The sequence below is a fragment of the Vigna unguiculata genome, chromosome 11 (assembly GCF_037176805.1).
Source record: "Vigna unguiculata cultivar grain cowpea cultivar isolate G323 ecotype 2 chromosome 11, ASM3717680v1, whole genome shotgun sequence".
NCBI classification, from domain to species: Eukaryota; Viridiplantae; Streptophyta; class Magnoliopsida; order Fabales; family Fabaceae; genus Vigna; species Vigna unguiculata.
The window spans coordinates 4,434,312-4,459,786 of record NC_140802.1 but is presented as its reverse complement, the minus strand read 5'-3'; the positions used below and the strand labels follow the sequence as shown (position 1 = coordinate 4,459,786).

The window sequence follows — 25,475 nt, the reverse complement described above, 5'->3', positions numbered from 1 at the left end:
GTAATGTATGTATTATTTCACAATTTGTCACCCTCGTAAAATATAAAATAAACCAATTTATATTTTCCAACCCTCCCTCGACAGTTACAATATTTGAATTCAAATTTGAACAAGTTACATATAAGTGACTTAAAATCACCCTTAGCAGATTTTGAGTCAACAAGGCTTAAGCAGTTGATATCCACTAAGTTTCCATAGCAATTGTTGTTTTGTCCTTCTCCTCAACTTGCTCCTGATTTCGATCAATAGTTGTTATTTTATTTTCTTTCTTCCTCAATCAATGTTCTAACAGTGAGAGCAAATAACTGATTCTTTATGCGTAACGTGCCCGTCTTATAGCATCCATCTCATAAAGAAACACTTGATTAAATTGGCTTTCACTTACCCCATCTTTGTAGAATATAATCCTTTATAGTTTACAAGTAATGAAGTTTGGATAACGCAAAACAAATTCCTCATAATTCCTAAAGACACTATTGTCCTTCACTAACACCGTCCATGTACAATATGATGTACTATGGTCCTTTGTTATTCGTTCTTCATAAGGCTTGACTTTCAATCGATTGAATGACATAAGGCTTGGCTACGATGGATTGTATTTAACTTACTTCAGTAGCCTTTAATCTCATAACATCTTTCAATATCTTGAATAATTTCTTTCTACTTCTCGATACCCTCAACAATGTGTATAAAAATTTTGTTGAAGAAATCTTATTTCGAAAAGTCTATTCCTAAATGCATGTCATTTATTTCGAAAATTATATGCCAAAAATCGTGTTCTGAAAATCTTATTCCAAAGAATTTGAAAACTTATTTTCAAAGGAAAATTTGGAGGGTGCGGGAAGATATTGTAGACGTGCAGGCAGTAAAAGAAGAACAGTAGAGTTAAGAAAAAAAAAACCCAGATCCGATTGTTCCACTAAAGCCCAAAAAGCTACAAGCCCAATTAAAACCCAAAAAATCAGGAATCGCTTATCCCGCTTCAACTTCCTCCCTCACTTCCCAATCAAATTTTCATAACACTCCAAAAAGGGCTAAAAAGCAAACCTTTTAACAAATATTCAAATCCCTTCCTCTTCATCGTTTTGCCTTTCTTCAGATCTCATAAAAACACTGTACAACACGCTCTCTCTCATTCGCTTCTCATTTCTTCTTTTTCTTTTTTTTTTTCTCACTCTCTTGTTCTTTCTTCTCCCCCACGCGTTACTAGGGTTTCCGACATTGATTTCCCATAATTTCTTTTTTCATTTTTTTTCTTTATATTCTAAAATTTTTAAAATTCGGTGTTTGAATTGAGAAGGGGTTTTCGACGATTCCGATGTCGGCTTCCACGGTGTCCATCACGGCGGCGAACCCGGGGGCGCGTCGGAGGCCAGTGCTCGCCGCCGAGAGGAAAACCGCCACCAACATCGAGCTCCTCGCCAACGACGTCGCCGCCTCCCCCGCAGTCGCGACTTCCGGCGAAGGTGCCGCCGGCGCCGGGCGTGACCTAAGCCACCACTCCATTCGAGGCGAGGCGGTTCTTGACCGGATCCCTCGGGATTTGGCTCCGGTGAAGAAGGTCGCCGGGGCAGGTGGGAACTCCGCATCGCTTCAACCGCGGCGGGCGAGGAAGTCTTCCGTGAAGGGAGAGAAGCCGCGGTGGATGACGGTGGTGAGCATTTTCGGTAAGAATTTAGTGCTGTTGGTGGTGCTTGCGGGGCTGGTTCAGTTGATCCGGCTGGCGTTGAAATCCGGAGACAGCGATGTCGGAGGGTACGCTGGGTTGTCGGAATTCGAGGGAAGGATTTCGGATGTGGAGGGACTGTTGAAGAAGACAGCTAAGATGATTCAGGTGCAAGTTGATGTGGTGGATAAGAAGATTGAAGATGAGGTTAGAGGGTTAAGAAAGGAGTTGAATGAGAAAATTGAGGAGAAAGGGGTGATTTTTGAAAGTGGGTTGAAGAAATTGGAGGCAAGGAGTGAGGAATTGGAGAGGTATTTGAGTGAGTTAAAAGGGGAGGATTGGTTGTCAAAGGAAGAGTTTGAGAAATTTGTCGAGGAACTGAGGAGTGTGAAGGGGGATGGGTTCGAGGGTGGTGGTTTGGATGAAATAAGAGATTTTGCAAGAGGAGTGATTGAGAAGGAGATTGAGAAACATGCTGCTGATGGGCTTGGGAGATTGGATTATGCCCTAGCCACCGGCGGCGGTGCGGTGGTGAAGCATTCGGAGGTGTATCATATGGGGAAGGGAAATTGGTTCAAGTCTGTCAGAAATGGTGTCCACCCAAGTGCGGAGAAGATGTTGAAACCGAGCTTTGGCGAGCCAGGGCAGTGTTTCCCCTTGAAGGATAGTAAAGGGTTTGTTCAAATTAGGCTGCGCACTGCCATCATTCCTGAGGCTGTAACCTTGGAACATGTAGCAAAGGTGATATATTTTCGTTCTAAATCTACCGTGCTTTTTTTTTTTCTGTTCCTTAAATTTATGTAAATAGAATAGATGAGATGTTTGGTATCGAAATTTATGTGTGCAAATATATTATGAATATCCATGTTTATGTACTTTGCCCTCTTTCTGTTTGTGGCAAACTCGGTTTATGAGTTGGCTATTGGATGATGTGCCATGCATTAGGTTTATTAATCCTTTAATACATCACATGGATGTAACTATTTTATCGATAAGTTTTTCCCTCTGGGTGACATTTTTGTAAAAGATACAGTTTTTTTTCTCTCGTTGTGCTTATGCTAGTGATGCTAAACGTGAAGGATTATGACTTGGGAGATTATTAGCTGTTAGGAGTTCGTATTCTATATTTTGAAATCAAACACGAGAAACAATTAATGGGGCATTTTTTATTCATGAAAGTATGAAGCTTATTGTGTATGTCATTGGGGTGAAGGGGTTACTGTCATGATTTAAGCTGCATAATTTTTGTTGCATCTAATTTCTGATCTGATAGTATTTAGTTTGCTACTCTCTTTAAAGAGTATAAATTTCTGATTGGAATACTTTTAATGGGACTGTAAACATGTGTATGTATATTGTCTTTTTACATGGGTATATCCTACATTTATTTAAATTACTTTTTCTTGTCTATATCTAAGAAATTTCTGATGTTGATTCATTTTCTTAGAGGATTACATCAGATCAAACAATCTCCTATAAATTGTGGCCCAAATCAGTGTTTTAAGATTGATTATTAGATGCTATTGTAATTGATAGGTCCAAAATTGAATACAATAGCACTAATAAAGTTGAGAAACTTAGGTGATGGTTTACTTGGAACTTTATTTCCTGTTTTCAGTTTCTGTTTTCACTTTTTAGTTATATAAATGTCATTTTGTTTTCAATCTATTTCCTGTTTTCTTAAATATTTGTATAAAGAAAACAAATAAATGGATTTCAATGTTTCCTGTACAAATATTTAGAAGCAGAAAATAGATTGATAAAAGGTGGTATTTTTGTAACTAAAAAGTTAAAACAAGAAGTAAAAGAATTAGTAAATGGTCCTTTTGTTGCTTGTGGTGGACATCGAAGAGAATGATATTACTTTTTAGAAATTCTCCGTTGTTGATAATTTAAACTATTCATTTCTTCCCAAGTTCTATTTGTTATTTTGCTTATGATGGATGTTCTTGTATATCCATACATACTTTATCTTCATGCCACTGCTACACTGAATCCATTTTTTTAGTACTGATAATTTTTATGTCAAACAGAGCGTTGCATATGACAGATCAAGTGCCCCTAAAGACTGTAGGGTCTCAGGTTGGCTGCAGGGCGTTAATGGTGATTCTGCAGTTGACATTGAAAAGATGTATCTTCTATCAGAATTCACGTATGACCTTGAGAAGAGCAATGCTCAAACATTCAACGTGTTGAATTCAGGTGCTTTTGGTCTCATCAACACGGTAAGGCTCGATTTTACATCCAACCATGGAAGCCCTTCACACACATGTATATATCGGTTTAGAGTTCATGGTCACGAACCTGACTCGGTTTCTATGATGGCAGTGGAGTCATAATGTGTATGCCAGTGTTTTGCTTTGAGTTTTGTCAGTTTCTATGTAATTGTTCACTGTATTTTGTTTAGATGTAGAATAGTTGTGGACTCCTTAATTGCTAGATGCAGTCATTTTTAACTTGTTATTGCTGCCTCAAATGGATATTGTATCTACTGTATGATTCTGATATAGGCAATTGGTAGATCTTGCTTCTTGCAAAGCAATTTTTTTTCTTGCAATTCATTCTGGTTTTCTCTTGTTTAGATACTTTACTTCAATTTTTGTTTTCATTATTTTACCCTCCTTCTTTTGAATGTACAAGTTTTTCTGATTCTTCATATATATATATATATATATTTTTGTTACTCTCTTTTTTATTTAATCTGATTATAACTTTTATCCAATCATAAATATTATTTTCGAAAGCTCTTGCATTTTAAAAATTGTGGTTGATTTTCATGCGAAGGGAGGAGTCTGAACTTGGTACTGATCCTTGAAGACTGATAATCTTCGTTTATCCTATAGACAAAGCTAATCATAATTAGACATGTCATAATTTCATAACATCATTAATCATATATTAATTGTTGTCTATAATAATTTATGCTTAGCTACTTTTGCTTCAAAATTAATTGTACACACACACACACAGATATATATATATATATATATATATATATATATATATATATATATGCATCACTCAAATATCATGGACTTTATGGTTCCTGCACTCTAATTATTAAAACTGGCCTTATCACTTTTACTATTGTCTTCATATTTTATCATCATTATAAGCATAATATTATCTCTCTCAGAGCAAGTATTACTATATGTATATGAGTCTTGTTAACCACACTGATAATTAATATATATTAAATTTTATAAAAATTTATAACTGTTTAACTATAATTAATATATATTAAATTTTATAAAAACTTATAATTGTTTAAAGATAATTAATATATATTAAATTTTATAAAATTTTATAATTAATTATGATAATAAATAAAATCTGATCTAATAATTATTAATGTAGTTTCATTTTGTTTAAAAGACAAAAATGCTTTTAAATATTGTATAACTAACTGTGTTTAATATTTTATTTAGTGTTAAAAACAATTAAAAAATAAAATAATTATATTTTAATGTTGTTAAAAATTAAAATATAATTAAATATTAAACAATTTAAATTAATATAAAAAAAATAGTGTTAAACATCTTAAAAGTTAAAAAAATAAAAGTAAAGCATCAATTACTTTATTGAATTTCTTTTCTATTACTTGATAATTTTTTGCAATATTCTTATTAATTTAACAAAATCCTCTATATTAAAAATACAAATAATATTTTAACATCTAAAATTATTAATTATAAATATATAAATTTAGTATTATAAAAAAATTTAATTACAAATAAAGATCTTAAAAATTCTAAAGTATTTAATTTGTATCAGAATTACTTTTTTTTTAAAAATTGTTCTTATTTTTCAGTTAGGGCTTTGAATTGAATATGATGTTTATTCTTAATCTCCTTTCTTGTTTTGCCATTTTCTATTTGATTTTCCAGGTTTATGCGTGATACATCTTGCATTTGGTTCCCAATAGATCCGTAAACATATATTTAATTTTATAAGTCTAACTTGGCCAATCAAAATAATTTTATTATTTTTATAATCGCTAAGAAATCTAATTACCACATTCTTTCAGTCATGTTTTCGTTCAAAATACTCAAACCCTTGTGTTACTTGAAGAGTCTTTTTAAATTGATTATTGTTGTTTAATCGATTTCGAAAAGAAATTTTAAAACAATTAAATTGGTGTAAGAAGTGTTTTTGTTATTGTTATTTTTCGTATTCGTTATTTGGCTACAAAATAACAAAGACAGTATATGTTTGTTGTTTCTGGGTTTTCATGCATTGTGTTGTGTGAATCGTTTTTGGTTTCTTTGAAACGCTTGCTTTTAGTTATTTGTTATTGGTTAAAATTGTACTCGTTCTCAGAAAATTTAATATATGATTCATTACAATATTAACGATTTCTTTACCTAATAACTAATTATTTTATTGTCAAAACTCTTCACCCATCTATAATTGTGTGGTAACGTAGAGAAAGAAGTGGAAAGACAAGTGCTTTAAGAAAGATAAAAAATAAAATAAAAAGCAACATAGGAATGTTTTAGGTACCCATTATTTTTAATTTGCTTCTGAATAATAATAATAATAATAATAATAATAATAATAATAATAATAATAATAATAATAATAATAATAATAATAATAATAATAATAATAATAATAATAATAATAATAATAAAATAAAAGATAGCTTTTGTAGATATTTTTGGATATATATTTTAGGATTAAATATGAGTTTCTCTTCGGTGAAAATTGAAATTAGTTATTCTTTGAAATTTCTGTCCAATTTAGTCTCTCAATTTTAGAATTGTGTGAATTTAGTTATTTTAACCAATTTGTATTAACTTTATTTGACATTTCAAACGTGTTTCATTATAAATAACATTTGAGTTTTTTACAATGTTTGACACATTTCAGCTTTGATGTTAACTAAGAAATTATCATGCAACACGTTTAAAACATCAAATCAACTTAATAAAATCGGGTTAAAATGATTAAATTTGCAAAATTCTAAAGTCGAGAGACTAAATTAGATCAAAGTTTCGATAAGAAAATTTCAATTTTTACTCAAAAAATTAAGGGATCAAAAATATATTTAATCCTATATTTTATATTGTTGACAAAAAATATAATAAGATAATAACATGCATATTTTAGACAAACATGATTAATTATGGAGTACTCATAATCGATTATGGATTTTTTATTTTTCTCTTTTCGTTTTTATCTTATTATAATAATAAATTAAACTTTAATATGAAATAATAAAAAAATCAATAATATCAAATAAAATTATTTTAAAAACTTTTTTATATTATAATATTTAAAAAATATATTTTGAATATATTAATATAAAATAAATATTATTTTACTACATTAATCAAATAATTCAAAAACAAATTCCATTACTTCTCATAATTTTTATTTCATTTATTTTGATCTCAATATTCACAGTTTTCATTTTCTTTCTCTTGTTCTTTTCTTTCTTTCTTCAATCTTTAATTCAAACAAAACAATGTTATCTTGCTTTCTTTCTCATTCGATCCTTAAATCAAATAAAACGCTATTACTTTGCAAAATCATCATCCTTATAGAGAATAATTATATTAAAGTTTGTAAATAGAATTTTGAAATCATTATTATAGAGGTCAACAGCTTTCAAACACTGTAACACATAGTAACTTTGTTAGAACAATTATAAATTCAAACTCTTCAATTACAGTAACCCTTGAACTATAGTAATTAACGTAGTTTGTTGTGGCACACAGATTTCTCCATTGATAAACTAGTCAAAAGATTTCATAACTCTAATAAGCAAATTACAAGTCAACAAAATTTTAACAACACCTAAAAGAATCTAGTAATTCAAATTGTTCCTGCATTTATATATATATATATATATATATATATATATATATATATATATATATATATATATACTGTCCGGGGAATGACCGATCTTAACATACTCATTTCGATTCCGACCGATAAATATTTATCATAAAATGACGAGTTTCAGTCATGGGTCGAGGTGACGAGCAAAGAATCTGAACAGGATTTCGGCCAAGCAGAATTTGGATCGAGCAGGATTTAGACCAAAGTGGTTAGTTTGTTCCTAAAAAGAAAAGATTTAATATCCAAGAGAAATATATATATATATATATATATATATATATATATATATATATATATATATATATATATATATATATATATATATATATATATATATATATATATATATATATATATATATATATATATATATTCTATGCATTACCCTCCCATTAGTTTCAGTTAGTTCTCTTTTGTTCTTTCATTGATTGAAAATATATATGGTGATCACGTGTAGTCTTATTCAGGAATGTCTATTTCATATTTTGGGACCATTTATGGAACTATCATCATAGTTATATAATTGAGACCTTTTTATTCTGTGGCTGAAAACCTAGGCTAGCTGTTTTTAAATATATATGAATATTGAGACAAAACTCAGGACAAAAATAAAGGGAAATTATATTTAAATTTATTATTTTTTCCAATTATTTTTTCACTTCCAAAACACATACAATTACTCAACTTAAACAAGTTTTTGATAAAAAAAATTCTTTTATTTTTTAACAAAACAATTTCTGACTTGTATAAATTTTTTTATTTTTATCTTGATCATATTATTTATTGTTACTTGTAAAAAATGACCAACTCATGTTCATAGTTAACACGAATTGTTTATTATTTAATGAGGGTCAAAAATAAAACAAATATTAACCACTAGAAATAAATTATGTAATTTGTTTATCAGATATAAAAAAAATGTTTAAATCGAAAAGAAGTATATTAATTATTTTATGGATTAAATTGTTTTTAAACCGTATAAAATTTGAGAAATGTATCTAATAAAAAATGTTATGCTTATGAATATTATATATATATATATATATATATATATATATATATATATATATATATTACTTTTTTTGAGATAATTTTTTTTATCTTTCCCTTAATGTGTTGATATATCTACTACATTGCTTAATCAATGTTGGTGTCATGCCATATTAACATGCACTAATAGAAAAAAAAGATTTTTTACGTTTGGCGTTTTTGACTTTTCTCGTCTGGTATAGGTCAGATGTAGTAACGCTAGTCGTAAATTTACGTCTGACTACAAATCGGACGTAAATTTACGTTTGACCCAAGAGAACAAACATAAATTCACAGTCCCTCGTCGCTGTTGTCGCCGCTGTAGAGTTCTCTGCCGCGGCACTTCAACCAAACAGCCACCACCGCACCTCGACCGTCACCACTACAGTCCCTCCGTCGTGCAATTCCTGTTGCCGCTGCCTCCACCAAAATTTGCGGAAAATTAGGATTTTCAAGAATGGGGTGCACCAAAACGGAATTAAGAGAGGAAGAATCAAGAGAGAAACTAACCTTTCAACAATTAATCTCCACCGATGCAGTTTGAAAAGCGTTCTCATCTTGCGTAGTCGCGATGCTGCGGAGAAGAAGATTAGGGATTTAAGTTTCAATTTTTATGTCTGACGCGCTGTAGTCAAATGTAAATTTACGTCTGACTGGCACTAATCAGAGGTAAATTTACGTCTGACAAGTCCCGTCAGATGTAAATTTATGTCTGACATGAGAAATCAGACGTTACATCTGACTATAGCGCATCAGACGTAAAAATTGATAATTTATTTACAAGTTTGCCACCAATCATTTTTTATGTTTAATTCTGGTTGGTCAGACGTAAAATCGCAGACATAAATTGTCTATTTAATGTTAGTGATGCTAAAGACCATGTCAAAATGTTAATACAAAAATTAATTAGTTAACAAAAACCTTGGATTAAAAAGTTATTGAATAATAATACTTAAAAGTACGAACAACTTTTCATTGGAACTCATTTGAAATAACTTTTTGATGCTTCAAAACTTGTTTAAGTTTTATTTTACTGTATAAATAGCATTGAAAAGTAGGTTACATCATATTTTGACAAATGACAACTTGATATTCCAATTTAGAATTGTGTTTGAATAATGAATGAGATGACATCATGAATCAAATAGGTTTGCTTTATTTTATTGTTAATTTTGCGTGTATGATGGTATGATGATGGATGAAAACAGTGATATTAATTGGAATGTAGTAAAGTAGGAGTTCATATAGTGCCACACACCAACCACACACTTGGCATAAAATATATGATAATAGATTTATAACATGCTGAAACATATGCCACTGTTACTGTTAATGTGTTCTAGGTTTTTGTTAATCTCCATAGCATGATCCGGATGAGAAGGGAAAACAGACACAACTTGTCTCAATTTGGGTCACTGTCGATGCCATCTAGGTAGTTTTTAATTTTAAGAATATTAAATATATTTGTGTTTGATAAATTTACAATACTAAATATTCTATCATCAAGTTTATGCATGAACTCTAATGTTTTAAGATTTTTCTCACCAAATGTATTAATTAGTTACTATTTTAAGTAATTCTATTAATTCTTCATGATACTGGTACTGTTTGATGATTGATATTGATGATGATGATGATGATAAAACTTGATACACATTACTGAAAATATTGTTTGCTAATGCATCAAATACAACTGTGACAAAAATACAAATATTAGAAAGAAAAGTTATCAAGAATTAAGATAAAAATATAATTGTATACAAGAAAATCATAATTCAAGATATGCACATTTTATATGAATTTAAATAAATTATTTCATATTTTATATTATAGGGATAAAATTAAAAAAATAGTAGGAATAAAAGTAATTTAAAAAAGAAACTTAAAAAACATATTTAACCTATAAAAAGTATTATAGAAGTATTGATTGATTTTTCAAAATATTTGTGAATGAAATCACAAGTTTTATTTTCTTTACTTCATCTGTCTATTATATACATAAAGTTTTTTTATATATATTTGTTAAGAAATAGATTTTAAGTCTAACTCAATTCTAGACTTACATATATACTTTAAATTGACTTTATCTTTAGTAAATGTGTGACTTGCAACACACCTATTCACACTGAAGTTACATACGTATCAAGCTTAAGACTAAACATTAATGAGTTCGATAACAACTCAATAACATGTGAAATAAGTTCGATAACATGTGAAATAATAAACCTAACAAGTATTAAATTTTACTAGAATAGACTATAACTCATGATCTGATAACATTTTAAGAAGTGAACTCTAAATCTAACTTAACCCCACAAAATTAACTTATTTGTAAAGTGAAGTTTGTATACTTTTGATTTATCTTATCTCTAATAATATAGAACTTCCAAAATACCAAATAATTATTAGTTCTTAAATAATACAGTAAAATAGACAAAATTACTTCTGATAAATAAACGAAAACACTCTATGTGAAGAAACACTGAAAAAGGAACAAATACTCATAAGACATTAGTTAGAATTGTAAAATAATTGGAAGAAGAAAGATGAAAGTGATGAAATCCTTGGATGTGAAGAAGATCTTGATATGAGGTGTTTGAGCATGAAAAGAGGAATACCAAGGAGTGTGTCTGTGAAATGGTGGTGAAGTGGCCCCACTGTGCCACTTGAAAAGCAAATGGTAACCCTCTATTTTGGGGAGAATGATGTGCTTTTTCAATGAACAAAACTGCCGCCATATTTGTGTTATTCTAAGCTGGCTTCGTCTCTTTGCAGAGTGGCGTAGTACCACAAAAGTTAGAGACACTTTGCTAAAAGAGCATGCATGGATCAATACTTTATATATCATCACCATAATCATCTTTCGGGACCATACTACTCTACTTCACCACCTTTATAACTACCCTCACTTTTCACTCTCTCTCTCTCTCTCTCTCTCTCTCTCTCTCTCTCTCTCTCTAATGGTGGATGAATAGTATAATTCATCTATATCATAGTATGTCCTTTTAACTCATTTTTTAGCATTGTTACTACATGACTTCTTGTGATCACCATTAAAACCCTAAAGTTATATTAGTAATGAAAATAATTTCATTGTATTTATTCATTGTCTTTAATATATATATATATATATATATATATATATATATATATATATATAATTCAAAAAATTATGCATTAAGTCCATGCATATTACAAATTTGAAAAGTGTTTATTATTACTAGCGTAAACATATACGCACTATTGCGCCTGTGTTTACACATTTTTTAAATATGCGTGATATTATATTAGTAAATGATGATAATGTAATCTTATTAAGTTAATATATAAAATAAAATTATATTTATTAAGAAAAAAGTGAAATATATCAGAAAAGATAAGAGAATAATTGTTGATAAATAGAAAAGAAAAAGAAACAACGATAGACGATTTCATAAAAAACTTTAAAAGTAATAGTCAATTTTCAAACAATTAATAAATAATTATATTTTAAAGAGTAAAATTGATATTTTAAAATATGAACACAAAAGAAAGAATTTCTTTATATATTGTTATAGATAATCAAATTTTATCATAATCAACCGTGTCTCCTAAACATATGAGAAGTTTTTCTTAATTTTTTTATGTGTGAAAGATATTAATTTCTTAAGGAATCTTTTATTTTGTGAGATTAAGATTTGAATTTGTAAAAAAAAAAAGATTTGATAAGCAGCAACATTGATTTATCAACTTTGAAAGTGGCCCCCATCATGTGGAGACCCGTTTGACCTTGACTGTGTTGAGTCATCCATTAATTTGGAAGAGGCTCTTTGCTTTTCTAGGGTTTTGAGCTTTTTTTAACATTTTGCTTAAGGGCAATCTTCATTCATGGAATTAGATTTGAGGACCACTTTTCCACTCTTTTCCCATGTACCTTATTTATTTCTCAATGGACCATTTCTCTTCAAAATTCGTGAAACTACGTGTTTTCTAATATTAATCAAATTGAAACTATGTGCCATACTTTTCCTCCATATATAATAATAAGACACTGTATTTCATCAAAATATTCTTCTTTTATTTCATAGATAAAAGTCATGAATGGCCTCGTTCTTTCTTTATTATATAAGGATAATTTTGAAAACATTATAAATTATATACAAATTGATATTATTAACTATATTAGTTAATTACCTTCCTTAATAAATACGAATTAGTTGTCTTAAACATAATTCAAAACAATCTTATTCATAAATATTCCAATAGACATCTCTCAATCCATATGCATGATGCTGCTCTTGATTATTTCCTTAGGAACCATGATTACTTTTTACAAAGGTTGTCATGAAAGTTTCTTAAGAAATATCCATTTCTCTTCCTTGAAGACTAATGCATTTTTCTATTCTCATGATTGTTGAGAGTTAAAAGAATGATTCTTGCTATTACGTAAACTTAATTACTTTTATTTTTTCCACCTTCTACACTTCAACATCTGTCAGGAAGCACAAATAATAAGACAAAGGAAAGTGAAATAAAAAGTTAGGTTAATAATGTAATAATTGTACCAACTTGATTAATAACAAAAATATATATATGTTAAAAGTATTAAATTTTAAGTCTAATTTAATCTTATAAAATTGGTTTGTATGGTGTTTTTTTAAAGGTACCGATTGTTATTGATTTATTTTTATATTATAAACAATCATAAGAGGGGAATGTCTATCTTAAATAGAATTCCAAAACCCTAAAACAAAATAGAGATTACTATTGAAAAACAAAATAGAGATTACTATTGAAAGCAAGTAATCAAAACATATAACTGAATAAATGAACCTAATAGTTTGTCCTCAAGTTGGATGATGCATGTTCATCGATCAAAGCTTGGAGATTATTGATTTGAATTGAAGACGATAAAGATCTTTAATGAAAATATCAGCAAGTTGTTCTTTTGATCAAATGGGTAATTGGATCAAGAGATTTTTCTTGTATCTTCTGTCCCACATGACAATCAATCTCGATATGCTTTGTGCGCTCGTGAAAACTTGGGTTATGGACTATGTGACGTGTTGACTTATTGTCACAAGACAACAATGGTATTGGCTTGAACCTGGAGATCGTGGAGAAGATATTGTAACCATTGAATTTCACAAGCAGTAATGATATTCTGCTTTTGTGGACGAACGAGAAACAATACTCTTTTATTTGATTTCTGTGATATTAAGGATGAACCTAGGAACACACAAAAACGTATTTGGCAGCTAAAGGCTTTATAAGTCAAATTTGTAGGGTTAAATTAGACTTAAAGTCCACTTCTTAACATTGTAAGAGTCATGGGTTAAAGTTTATCCCAGCGAGATTTGTTGTTTGTTGGATATATTGTTCCACCCGCAATCAGGTCGCTATCGAATCACTCATTACAGTCTAGTTCCACGTTTGAAATGTATGTCTTGACGTGAGAGGGTGTGTTGGAGATCTCACATCAATTAGAGATAGAATGATTTTACAGTATATAAGTAGATGCAAACTTCTTTTTATAAACTAATTTTAGGGTTGAATTAAGTTTAAAGTTTACTTGTCAACAATTTAAATACAAAAAAATGGCTATAAATTTATTCCACAATATCTTTTGATAGAAATTGTAGAAATCATGATATTCACAAAGCAATGCTAATATAAAAGACGAAAAAAATAGTAAAGTTATAATATGTCAACTACGGTATTAATTATAAATTCAAATCTTCACTGTTACATGTGATCTGAATGTTTTTTTAGTTATATTACATTTAAGTAGTTATTAATGAAATAACTTTATCAAGTTTTAATGATTTGAATTTATTCAATCAACAATAACTAATAAAATATTTGAAACCACCATGTAACTGATACTTTATATAATTAAACAAATTTTATTTATTTATATTTTAAAGCGTTTGTCTTTTTTATAATAAAGATTTATATTAAAGTATTTGAGATACTCTAATCTATGAACAAGATATATACAAAAATATAGCAAAAAACCTCCTTAGGTATTCTCCTACACCCCTCTAGCTTTTCTTGTTCCTTGTCCAAGTCCTACACTTTTGCTATTTGACCAAAGTACATTAAGAGTTTAATCAAGAAGTTGCCCTAATTTTCGTCCTTTTTCTCTTTGGCATCACCAATGTTTAATTATGCTCCATCAATGTGCTTTTGCATTAAGGTAAATTCTTATCTTGTATTAGTGTGTCCATCTATTTAATCGTGCATTGGTATTCTTAGGTAGACTAATTATGATGTGTGCACAAAGTTGTCTTTCTTTTCCCCTTATGAAATAAACAAGTACATAGGGTTATTTTCAATTTCCTTCTTATTTGTTTTATTAAAATTTCTTTGTCAAATAAAGTACATGGAAGAAGAAGATGTACTCTATCTTTTCACAGATGAGTATCTTGTACTTGTTTCGTTGATTCTCACTCATTGTACTTACTTTCATTACTTTCATTGTATTCCTTTTTACTTGTACTATTAATCATTGTTGTTTTTCGGTGTCTTAGGTTCTTTTCTTTTTGGATAAATAAGTTTGTTGATGTTTAGTATTTTAGTGTATGTGAGCATTAACATTTTTTCCCCTAACAACTTTGTGTGAACACAATAATTACGAAAATAACTATCATTTAGGTTGATTGAAGACTATATATAATTCCCGAGTAATATATAGTAAACCCATATAAATATTTCTCATTCTTTATTTTAAATATTTATCCCTCTCTGATTTTTTTAATTAATAATTGATCTAATTTGAATTGTAGGTAATTGAATTGACGAAGATTATATCAATTGGATTGATATTCTTATATAAGCCAACATATGTTGTTTATTGTGTTTTGGTTACATATTTTTAGTGCATATATTTGAGTTTAATCATCAATTACATATCAATTGTGTTGCATTTTGGAAGGACATATTATTGGTCAAACCTTGCTTAAAAGCAAAATTATACTATGACTTCTATTTTTTGACTTATAACATTTATTCCTGACGTGATTTAGTATAGAATATTGATTAATTGATTAATGTACTATTATCTTTTTTTTTTTGAAAAAATATATGACTCATATTAACGACTACTACTGTAGACCATTGATGAATATAGCCACATCAGGAAATAAAGGATATGAGTCAAAAAATAAGAGTCATAGTATCATTGTCCTACTTAAACTCATGTGCATTACTACTAAACTATATCCACAGGGGATTTCACATTCCATCATCTTTAGGATTCGAGTTTCTTAAGAATGTTTCTGAATTTTCTTTTGAGAGAATATTTCAAACAAAGTTACGAAATAAGCTTATAGAAGCGTTTCAAAATACTTAATTCATCCCCGGTTAAAAGTACATCAACCCATTTGTTTCTAAACTTTTCCTTTCCCTTGTATCCATTTTATGATTCTCCATTGAACCAAACAACCATGTACAAAAATGTATAATTAATCTAAAACTTAAAAAAATAGTTTGAAAAGGAAATCCATAAAAGGGTATGAAATTTTTGTATCTTCAAAATTATGATGAAGAATAAAAAATAAACTAGCAATGAAAAAATTATCTTCTTAAATTGTGTTACATTAATCAATTGGAGAGATTCAACCAATTGGATCATAAAAATCAAGGTTTCTGATCCGTAAAATGTTCTACAATACAATTAATAAAATTTTAATATCTAAAAAAATTATTAAATGAAAAAATATAACAAACAAAACATTCTTAAAATATCTTGATGTACATTAGCTATAAACTAGAACCATTAAAAATAAAATAATATCATGTTTGGATGTGTAAAATAGAGAGCAGGACTAGTAATATAATGTCATGTCTACAATTATTAGTTTTGGATTTTTTTTCATAACTGTTATCATCTATGTATTGTAAAGTGTAGGTTTCTCCGCTTTTATATTACTTTATTATTAGTATGATGTGGTTTTTTATGTTTTTTATTTTAATAATTTTTTTATATAACTGATATAATTTGCAAATGTCAATCAATACCTGATGTTATAATCACTCTTAGAATAACTTCATCCTTGTCTTATCTTTTTTATAAACCTACTATTTGAGCATTTATCATAATTATCATAATGAAAAATCAATAATGATAATTTTTGAAAAAAAAAAAACTTGCATTTTGTATTTTTAATGTGATACAAAAGCCATTCCTTAACACAAGGCAGAAGGTACCTTTTGGTGTCACATTCATAGGAAACATGGCACAGCCAACTATTGTGATTTTATTTGCAGGCACACACGTGGGGTTGGTTACTTTCTCTCTCCATGGACTAAGATCACACACACAAGAAAGAAAGTAACTTTTTTTTTTTTTTCTTTCTTTCTAACCTTAACGTTCAAACTAGTACAAAGGACGAGGTTCAAACTTCGAAGACAATTCTCAGCATTGAAGCTAAAACAAATGCCTTTTTTCGTTGGTTCTTGAAAACAACCCCTTTTGGGTTTTCCAATAGAGTAAAACAAAGAACAAACCGACGAATCATAGCCTTTGCCACACACCTCAAAAAATAATAATATATCTCAATGAAGGGGGCACATGAGATTCTATTCCATTCTCCCTTTTGACTGTTTCCCTTTTATCTCTTTTCTATTTATTGTTTCTGAATTTTTCATTCCAATTTCTTGAGTAGGGAGGACCCTACTCCCTATTTCCACCTATTCCTATTTCTTTGTCCCCTCTTCTATCCTTTTGGAAACCATCAAATATTTGTTTGGTATATATGTCAAGTTTTATGCTTCTTTGCAACAGAAACTTTGGACCCTTTTGTTGCAGACCAGAGTAAGAGTTCTCAGTTTCACAACGATTGTTCAGGTTCCTTTTTTTCTTCCTTTCTCAGTTTATATTCCTTCTCCGGGAATACCCTGTTGGATAATTGATGCTTCAAGGGCATTGCATGAGAAGTTGACTTCTGCAAGGATCACATTTCGAATTTATACCCCTTTTAAGGGGTGGCAATGTTTCTCTAAATGACTGAGATCTTCTTCTTCAGTGAATGCCATTTTTGTGTGATACTGTTCTGATTTGTCGGATTTTGGGTTCATGGCTGAGAATTGATACTTGCTGCACTTCTTAACGTTTTTGGGCATTTGTGAATTCATTCTTTTCCAATTTGGGTCATACCCCATGTATTTCAATAATCTGAGTTTGTTTGGTGTGAATGCTTTGAGATGCTTATTTTCTTGTGAATGGTTTAATAATCATGCAATGGGTGTTGATTAATTTCGTGTGATCCCATGGGAATTTAGATGGACAACGAATTTGAGAATAGACAAGAAGAAACAGTTTCAGATATCATACGAAGCAATCAGCAGAGGAAAAAACAGGTTTATTTCTTTCTTTCTTTCTCTCTCTTTCTTTTCTTGAAAATATTGTTTATTTTGTCTTCAGTTTAATTTTTTTTTGGGTTTGTTTGTGTCTCTTATTCACATTCATGAAGATATTTAATGGATGCCACTCTGGAATCTCTCGAGTCATGTGACTGAGTGTGTATTGGTTATGCAATGTTCATGCTTATTTCAATAACTTGATTAAATGTTTACTCTTTTTTTCTTTTGCCAATTAATCCCTTGAATGTGATTTCAGTCATTTCTGTGGAAAGTTTTGGCCATGCGAGAGAGAAATGGAAGAACAATGGAGAGAGGTTCAAGTTATTCCCTTGGTGAGTTCTACTGAAATTCACTCTGTTTTTAACCAGACAGAGATTGGCAGCATTACACAACATTCTGGTCATGTTTACGAACGAAGATGTCAAAAAGATCGAATAATATTTTTGAATTATGGGTGTTTGGACACAGACATTGTTAATTTCTGTTGGTTATTGTGTTGGAGATATCATACATCAATATGCTGTCTTCCCTGAAAAGGTGGAATCACTACTATCCCATTAAAGAGAATATTTATTGGAATCACTACTTTTCTGTTTAAGAGAATATATATTACTTCTTTATTTCCCTTTGACTTAAGCCCTTTTTTTTCTTCTTCCATCTTTTGTACAAGCACGATGTTTATAAAAATCCATCTTAGTTGTAAAGATCAGAAGATGAGCTGGCCTAACTGATAACTGAAAATTCAGAGTGGTTATGGGGGAACATCCTAAGTTTTTTTAATGTAAATTCATAAGAATGTCTTCATGTACCTGTGTTTCAGGTGGTGAAATAAATGAAGCAAGTTGAATGGATTCCATTTCCTTTTCACTGTTTCATCTTGGCACAAAATATTCTTTCTCACTGTTGAGAGAAAATAAGTGGGCATTGAGAAAGGCATATATACCTTTTCTGCTTAGAAATATGTTCCTATGTATTACCAGTGGTTGTTAGAGCTTATCTTTCCATTTTCCCTTTTGACAAGGATATTTTTTAGAATTGATAAATAAAATAAAACAGATTAGAAGTTGTTATGGCTTCATTGACTTGTTAACGGTAATAATTCGAGCATCTACTGGTTTGTTCCAAATTTGAGAATATATTAAAGTACAAACTATCCTTATCTCAACTTTTACTGTGTGTACAGTCCCTCAGTTCTAGAGGATGATGTTAAGAGCAATAGAATCTCACCCTTCACATGTTTCAGAAACACCATTGTAGAGGTTCATCTTGTTATGATTACTTAGGCCAATCTCTTACTTTCCTTGTAGATGCACTTTCTGATCCATCCATTGAAAATCGAGGCTCAGAACCTTCCATGTCTTCTACTGAAGCAGTTCAAAATCTCAGGTATATTCATATCAAGAATTGATTTTTTCTTTTGTTTTATGAATAAAGTACAATATTTTGTGACCAAATTAATGATTGTAGCTATTTGTATATCAGAGTTTTTGCAGCAACATGGAATGTGGGAGGGCAATGCCCCACTATGAACCTTGATCTGAGTGATTTTCTTCAGGTTCGAAATGAACCTGATATGTATGTTTTGGGGTATGCTCTCTCTCTTTCTCTATATCTATCTATGTATCTATCTATCTATCTCATAGTTCTGATTTTAATCAATGAATAAAATTTTTTAGTTAATCATCAAAGAAGGTCATTTATCGTTTTGGATTTTAACTTTTGACCTTTCAGTCTTGTCATGAAATGAATTATTTGCACCATTTGCCATATGCCAATATAGTTGGTGCATGTGGTGTTGTCTGCTTGAGCCATAAAAATGCTTTGAATATTGGGGAGCGCTTTGTTAGGCAGAAAGGTAGTCTAATAGGAGATTTCTGCTTTACAACTTTGCTGAACTAAAAGGGAAAAAAGTGATTTTTAGATTGTATAAAAAACAATCTTCTTTTAAGAGATTTTTTAGTAAGCTACTCATTCTAGCTCTTCAAAATAATCTAAAAGCTTGTATTAATGATGTGAACATTTTCCAAAAGTGGTTTTATTTTATATTAGCAAACAAAGAAGCGTTTTAAGAAAAAATAGTCTCAAACAACCTCACTCTAATTCACAGTATAATATATCTTTATCTAATTTTTCAGCTTTCAGGAGATTGTCCCTTTAAATGCTGGAAATGTGCTGGTATTAGAGGACAATGAACCTGCTGCAAAATGGCTTGCTTTAATCAATCAATCACTCAATGGTCCTTCAGATTTGGCTTTGAACGGACTAAAACAAACTGCATCTTTTGGCGGACCACTGTTCTTCCAAAAGCCTTCTCTGAAGAAGATTAAGAAAACTTTCAAGAAAATAAATGGAAAGAGGCTAAAAAGTTGTAACTGTGTTCTTGAAATGGAAAGGAAGGCTGCTAAGGATTTCTGTTTTCGCTGTCAAGAATCGAACTTCAATTCGGACGACTCTTCAACCGAAGAGGAGGACGAAAATTTTCCAATTCCTGTTGCCTTAGCTACTAGCCAGATGAAATACAGTCTTGTTACATGCAAACAAATGGTTGGAATCTTTGTAAGTGTCTGGATGAAGAGAGAACTTGTTCAGTATGTTGGTCATCTGAGAGTATGTTGCACTAGCCGCGGGATCATGGGTTGTCTTGGCAACAAGGTAGTCTTAAGAAGCTTGATTGATTCTATTTCATTTAACTAAAACTCATACAAAAAGTTGCAGTTACTATCTACATTACAATGCTTGTTTTGTGGCTGCAGGGGTGTATATCAGTGAGCATGTCTTTTTATCAGACAAGTTTTTGCTTTATCTGTAGTCATTTAGCATCTGGAGAGAAAGAGGGTGATGAACTTCGCAGGAATCTTGATGTCATAGAGATTCTGAAGAACACTCAGTTTCCAAGGATTTGCAAGACACCACATAGTAGAATGCCTGACAGAATCTTAGATCATGAGTGAGCATCTTTTGAAACTAAGTTTTAAGACAGAAATTTCTCAAGTGCTTAATGACATTGAGAAATTTTCATATCATTGGTCCCAAATTTTCTGATTATGTGGGAAATGTTTTCTCCAGCCGAATCATTTGGTTTGGGGACTTGAATTACAGAATCTCTTTGAGCCATGATGATGCAAAAAGGCTTGTGGAAAGGAAGGACTGGCCTGCACTTTTTAACAAGGATCAGGTAGTTTCTTTTGCCTAAGAATGTTGTGCTGATTTGACTATGATTTGTCATTGCTGTTGAGCATTTGGGTGATTAGTTTTTATGGTTTTCATTTATATGAACCATGAAATGGAAGATATTCATATTGATATACACATAATCTTCTGAAAATTTAAGTGGAGTTCCATTTGGGTGCATCTCTGAGTTCTAGTTACATTTCTGATTATTATGCATTGTACAATTTTCTCTTTTCGCAGCTTAAAATGGAAAGGGAAGCAGGTCGTGTATTCAAGGGGTGGAAAGAAGGAAAAATCTACTTTGCACCAACTTACAAATATGCCTTTAACTCAGACACTTACTATGTTGAAGGTGTAAAAGTTTCAAAGAACAAAAGGAGAACTCCAGCTTGGTATGTCTCAGTTTGAAGAAATTAAGATATTTTCTTCTAATAAACCTTAAACTTGGTCCTTGAACAATGTTACTTGCATTAATTTGTCTTTGAAATCATCAACTAGCTAACAGTTTCACCCTACCAAAATTGTTATAACTTGCAAATGATTACCAATTTGTGTAAGAAACTAAATAGTTTAACTAATGACACTGTCAACGAGTTCAGATTATCTGCTGTTTTTTGGTACTGTTCTTCTGCTAAGCTTTCAAAATACACCGATGTTAATAATTAAAAATGCTTTTAATATATTTTAAAACATCAAAATCCATTGATGTATTATGAAGATTCGGGTCCAAATTGATTGTCTACCAATCAAACATCACTGTTTGCATGACTTTTCGAGTTATTATGATGAAAGTCAATGAACTTGTTATGCTTAATGGATTGTAATTACACTGTCATTGTATAATCTTTCAGGAACTTTTGGAACCAAATTGTGTATTCACTCTCTTTCTTTCGAATCTGAATAATTGAGAATATTGCAGGTGCGACAGAATCTTGTGGCATGGAAGAGGAATCCATCAACTTTCATACGTTCGCAAGGAATTTAAGTTCTCCGACCATCGACCTGTTTGTTCAATGTTTAACGTAGAAGTTGAGGTTATGTTGAGGGGACAGAAGAAGAAAGTTTCAACTTATAACTTTCAGAACATTGATGATCTTGTATCCACAAGAAGTTCATATTATTCTTGAAAATTCGTAAGTTACAAGCCAAATTTTACTATGATATCATGACAAAAGAAGAAACGACTCTTGACACTGTTGCATGGTGTTGCAAGAGAAAGAATCTGACCCTTGTAAAGTGCATTTTTGCAGTTTAGAAAGTAAAATTGCTCTTAGAAATTCAGATTAGCTTCTGAATTCATCTGTTCATAGATTTTTGTGTTGTTGTGCAGATCAATGCAAATAGATAAGAACAAGCTAGTGAGAATATTGAACTGTTTGTTTAATGTGTAAACAGGTACATTGGTGCACTAACAACAATGATTGCAAAAGTGAACAATAAATATCAAAATTTTGGTTGCATCTGACGGTGATGAAAAGTTTGAAGGTTTTGGAATGCATCAAGAAACTTGTTGCATCCAGAATAGAAGAAGCTGTGAAATTAATGTAATAAAAATGTTATTAGAATTATTTTTTTTTTTCTATGAAAAAAGGAAAAACAAGTTCCTACTAGCATGTTCTTAGAAAAATGTGTCAATGATTTATTTTTGGTTCTATAGGAAATTAGTATATTATTAACTATATATAACTATATTCCTTGTGTTGCTAGTAGTGGTTTTAAGTGCTAACGAAGAGTATTAATTAAAGTTTTTTTTCTTTGATATCTCTGCTCCTTCTATTTTCCATATTCCAAATCAATTGTCGATCGAGATACATTGTTTTAAGAATCTTTACCGAATATTCTAATAAAAGAACCGTAATGATTAATCATTATCTCCTAAAAATATAAAATTTCTAATCTTTTAAACCGAAGCTATTTTTTATTTTTCTTAAATACAATTTTTCTCTCCTATTTTTGTGTAATTTAACTTTGGATCAATTTTAAAACAGAGAAAAAATATTAACAAGTTTGATCTAACTCACAAATTTATCCACATAATTTTTATTTCTCACATTTATATTTATATTCATTGATATATTTTTATTAAAATGAATACGATAAGTTTAATCAAAATAAAATAACTAAAATATATGCAAGATTGGACCAAAATTACACTTTTTTTAACATAAGATCAAAAGCCTTTTTTTACTACTAAATTTTAATAATTTTTTCTTATAACTTTAGATGTCATTTTTTAAGTGGTTTTCTATTTTTTTATTTTATCATTCTTAATACTTAGAAGATGTCACCTCATGCTGTAAGAAAAAATTATCAAAATTTAATAATCAAAATATTATTACTCCTATTTTAAATAGAGAACCAAAATTATATATTAAATAAAATAGAGACAAAAAAATTGACTTTTTTTTTCCCTCCCTTGGTTTGAATTTGAGGAACAGTATAATTGATCTGTTTATTGCAATTTGAATCCTCTGAAATATTCATTAGAGGAATCCAAAGCTTGGAAACCCTACCATCATGTGAAAGTGAAACTTGAGAAAAAATAAATTCAGCATTAAAGCTAATCTCACACTGATGTAGCTTTGGGATTCGTAATCTTAATTAGTGAAACAATAATTCCCCACATGACTCCGCAACCCTTGCTGCATTTCTAAATTTAGTGCAGTCCACCTAGCCAGAAAAATTATAGATATAGTTAACAACATGTTAATGTTAGATAATCCTGTCTGATATTAATATTAAGTGTCTTCCTATATAGTGCAGATTTAAGTATTTTCACAACAACAAAAAATCATTTTGACATAAGTTTATTACAATAAATAAACTTGAATTTATAAATTTTATAGAGAACTCAATATGAATACTTAAAATATTTTGCTAATAGCCTTTTTCATTTAAGACATTTTTTTCTCTTTCTAATACAGCATCCCATTATATGTTTCAATAGTAAATTTTGTCATAAGTTTAACTTAATTAAGAAAAATTAATTAAGAAAAACTAAGTGAGAAATTGTTTTATATCCTCATCATGAACAAGAACTTATATGATATTTAAAAGGACTAAATATTTTTAAGTCCCAAAATTATATACAAAATTATAATTTTTTTTCTTGTCTTAAATTTGATATATTTTAATCTAAAAATTTAAAAAATGAATAGATATAATTTTTTTAACACAAGAACGTTAATTTTTTTGTGTTAAATAATATTCTAAGATTACATTTGAGTTAAATCATATAAAAGGATTTAAACAATTTGAATGTTAGTCTAAAATATCATTTAACATAATTAAAACATTTCACAAAAAGAATATATATATATATATATATATATATATATATTTAAAGTTTTATCAAACTATAAATTTTAATTTTTTTTTAAGTTTATAAACTAAAAATATATTTAATATCATTTATAATACTTCATGTATATATAATTATGATCGAATAAAAGTGTAACTAGTACAGATATTTTCACATTATTTTATATAGCAAGATCATTGCATGCATGTGATGAGTTATAATATATATAGACAACACAAGTGAAGAAGAAAAACACATGAGCAAAGACGATGAAGTCCTTATGCAGATCAGTGATTGCAATTATCTTTGGCATGACAGTGATCCTTTCATTTGGGGTAATGTCCGAAGCTAGGTCATACCCTTCTACACCCTTTATTTCCCAATCTCATTTTCATGCACTCTTTCTGCAAAAAGAAGGACACAAAATAACTCAGAAGCGTGTGGTAGCTGCTAGTCTTAAATCGATACCAAAACCAATACCAAATCCTACACAGAACAAGTAAGAATTATCCTTCCTTTCGTTAGTATATAGATATAGATAGATAGATATTAACATAAAAGGGTGCATGTGTATGTAGCAGATTGAAGCCAAGCAAAAGGAGCTAAGAAGAGGAAGCTATGGCATGAACTGTAGGTGTTGTTTTCAGGGTTTTAATGTTTCTGAAGCTTTTATTCTTAGGTTTGTTAGTGAGAGAGAATGGTACAGTTCTTGACCTGAGAATTTAGTTTGGTCTTTATGTTATCTTATGTTGATGTTTTTCTATTGCAGAGAGTGTATGAGCCTATAATGTAATGGAGAAAATTATAATAAGCATTGTTGATGGTGAAAATTTGTTTTAAGCTCATTTTCAAAGATTTTTAAGTCTAGTGAAATTCTAAGTACATGAATTATAATTATTTTTTGAATAATTATTTTTTGACTCTTTTTTAATTAGTCACCGTAATTATCCTTCAATTATCTATTTTGATTTTTCTTGTATTGATGTGATATGATGATCTGACAATGATCAAAATGGTAAGTTAAAAATAAATAAAAAATTTGAATTAAAATATTATTATCTTTATTAAAAATGTAGTTTACGGTTTAAATTAAGAAATAAAGAATAAGAAAAA

General features: G+C 29.6%; 2 protein-coding genes and 1 long non-coding RNA gene across 5 annotated transcripts; all 3 read left to right on the top strand.

Annotated features, from left to right (window-relative positions):
• The first annotated feature begins 1,089 nt into the window (after positions 1-1,089).
• SUN1 (SAD1/UNC-84 domain protein 1) lies at positions 1,090-4,223 on the top strand. The gene is made up of 2 exons (XM_028054982.2): positions 1,090-2,407; positions 3,700-4,223. Exons 1-2 carry the CDS (start codon positions 1,319-1,321, stop codon positions 4,003-4,005), a joined length of 1,395 nt encoding a protein of 464 aa, XP_027910783.2. The 5' UTR covers positions 1,090-1,318; the 3' UTR covers positions 4,006-4,223.
• Positions 4,224-17,064: 12,841 nt separating this feature from the next.
• Positions 17,065-22,820, top strand: LOC114168770 (DNAse I-like superfamily protein). Of its 3 annotated transcripts, none has more exons than XM_028053700.2 (11): positions 17,065-17,342; positions 17,810-17,887; positions 18,147-18,222; positions 19,198-19,276; positions 19,373-19,477; positions 20,026-20,542; positions 20,644-20,837; positions 20,957-21,065; positions 21,302-21,453; positions 21,981-22,194; positions 22,457-22,820. In XM_028053700.2, exons 2-10 carry the CDS (start codon positions 17,810-17,812, stop codon positions 22,186-22,188), a joined length of 1,518 nt encoding a protein of 505 aa, XP_027909501.2. In that variant the 5' UTR covers positions 17,065-17,342; the 3' UTR covers positions 22,189-22,194; positions 22,457-22,820. The 3 variants fall into 3 exon arrangements, with proteins under 3 accessions (XP_027909501.2, XP_027909500.2, XP_027909503.2); XM_028053699.2 differs by having other exon boundaries at positions 17,066-17,375; XM_028053702.2 differs by lacking the exons at positions 17,065-17,342; positions 17,810-17,887 and adding an exon at positions 18,028-18,046.
• Positions 22,821-24,626: 1,806 nt separating this feature from the next.
• On the top strand, positions 24,627-25,192 carry LOC114168236 (uncharacterized). The gene is made up of 2 exons (XR_003600644.2): positions 24,627-24,861; positions 24,944-25,192. It is a non-coding gene; the product is annotated as an uncharacterized LOC114168236 (long non-coding RNA).
• Positions 25,193-25,475: the final 283 nt, after the last annotated feature.

Coding starts and splice junctions, on each gene's coding strand:
- SUN1 (XM_028054982.2), top strand. CDS start 1,319: ATGTCGGCTTCCACGGTGTCCATCACGGCGGCGAACCCGGGGGCGCGT. Junction 2,408..3,699: donor CCTTGGAACATGTAGCAAAG/GTGATATATTTT, acceptor TATGTCAAACAG/AGCGTTGCATATGACAGATC.
- LOC114168770 (XM_028053700.2), top strand. CDS start 17,810: ATGGACAACGAATTTGAGAATAGACAAGAAGAAACAGTTTCAGATATC. Junction 19,277..19,372: donor GAAGCAGTTCAAAATCTCAG/GTATATTCATAT, acceptor TTTGTATATCAG/AGTTTTTGCAGCAACATGGA. Junction 20,838..20,956: donor GACAGAATCTTAGATCATGA/GTGAGCATCTTT, acceptor TGTTTTCTCCAG/CCGAATCATTTGGTTTGGGG.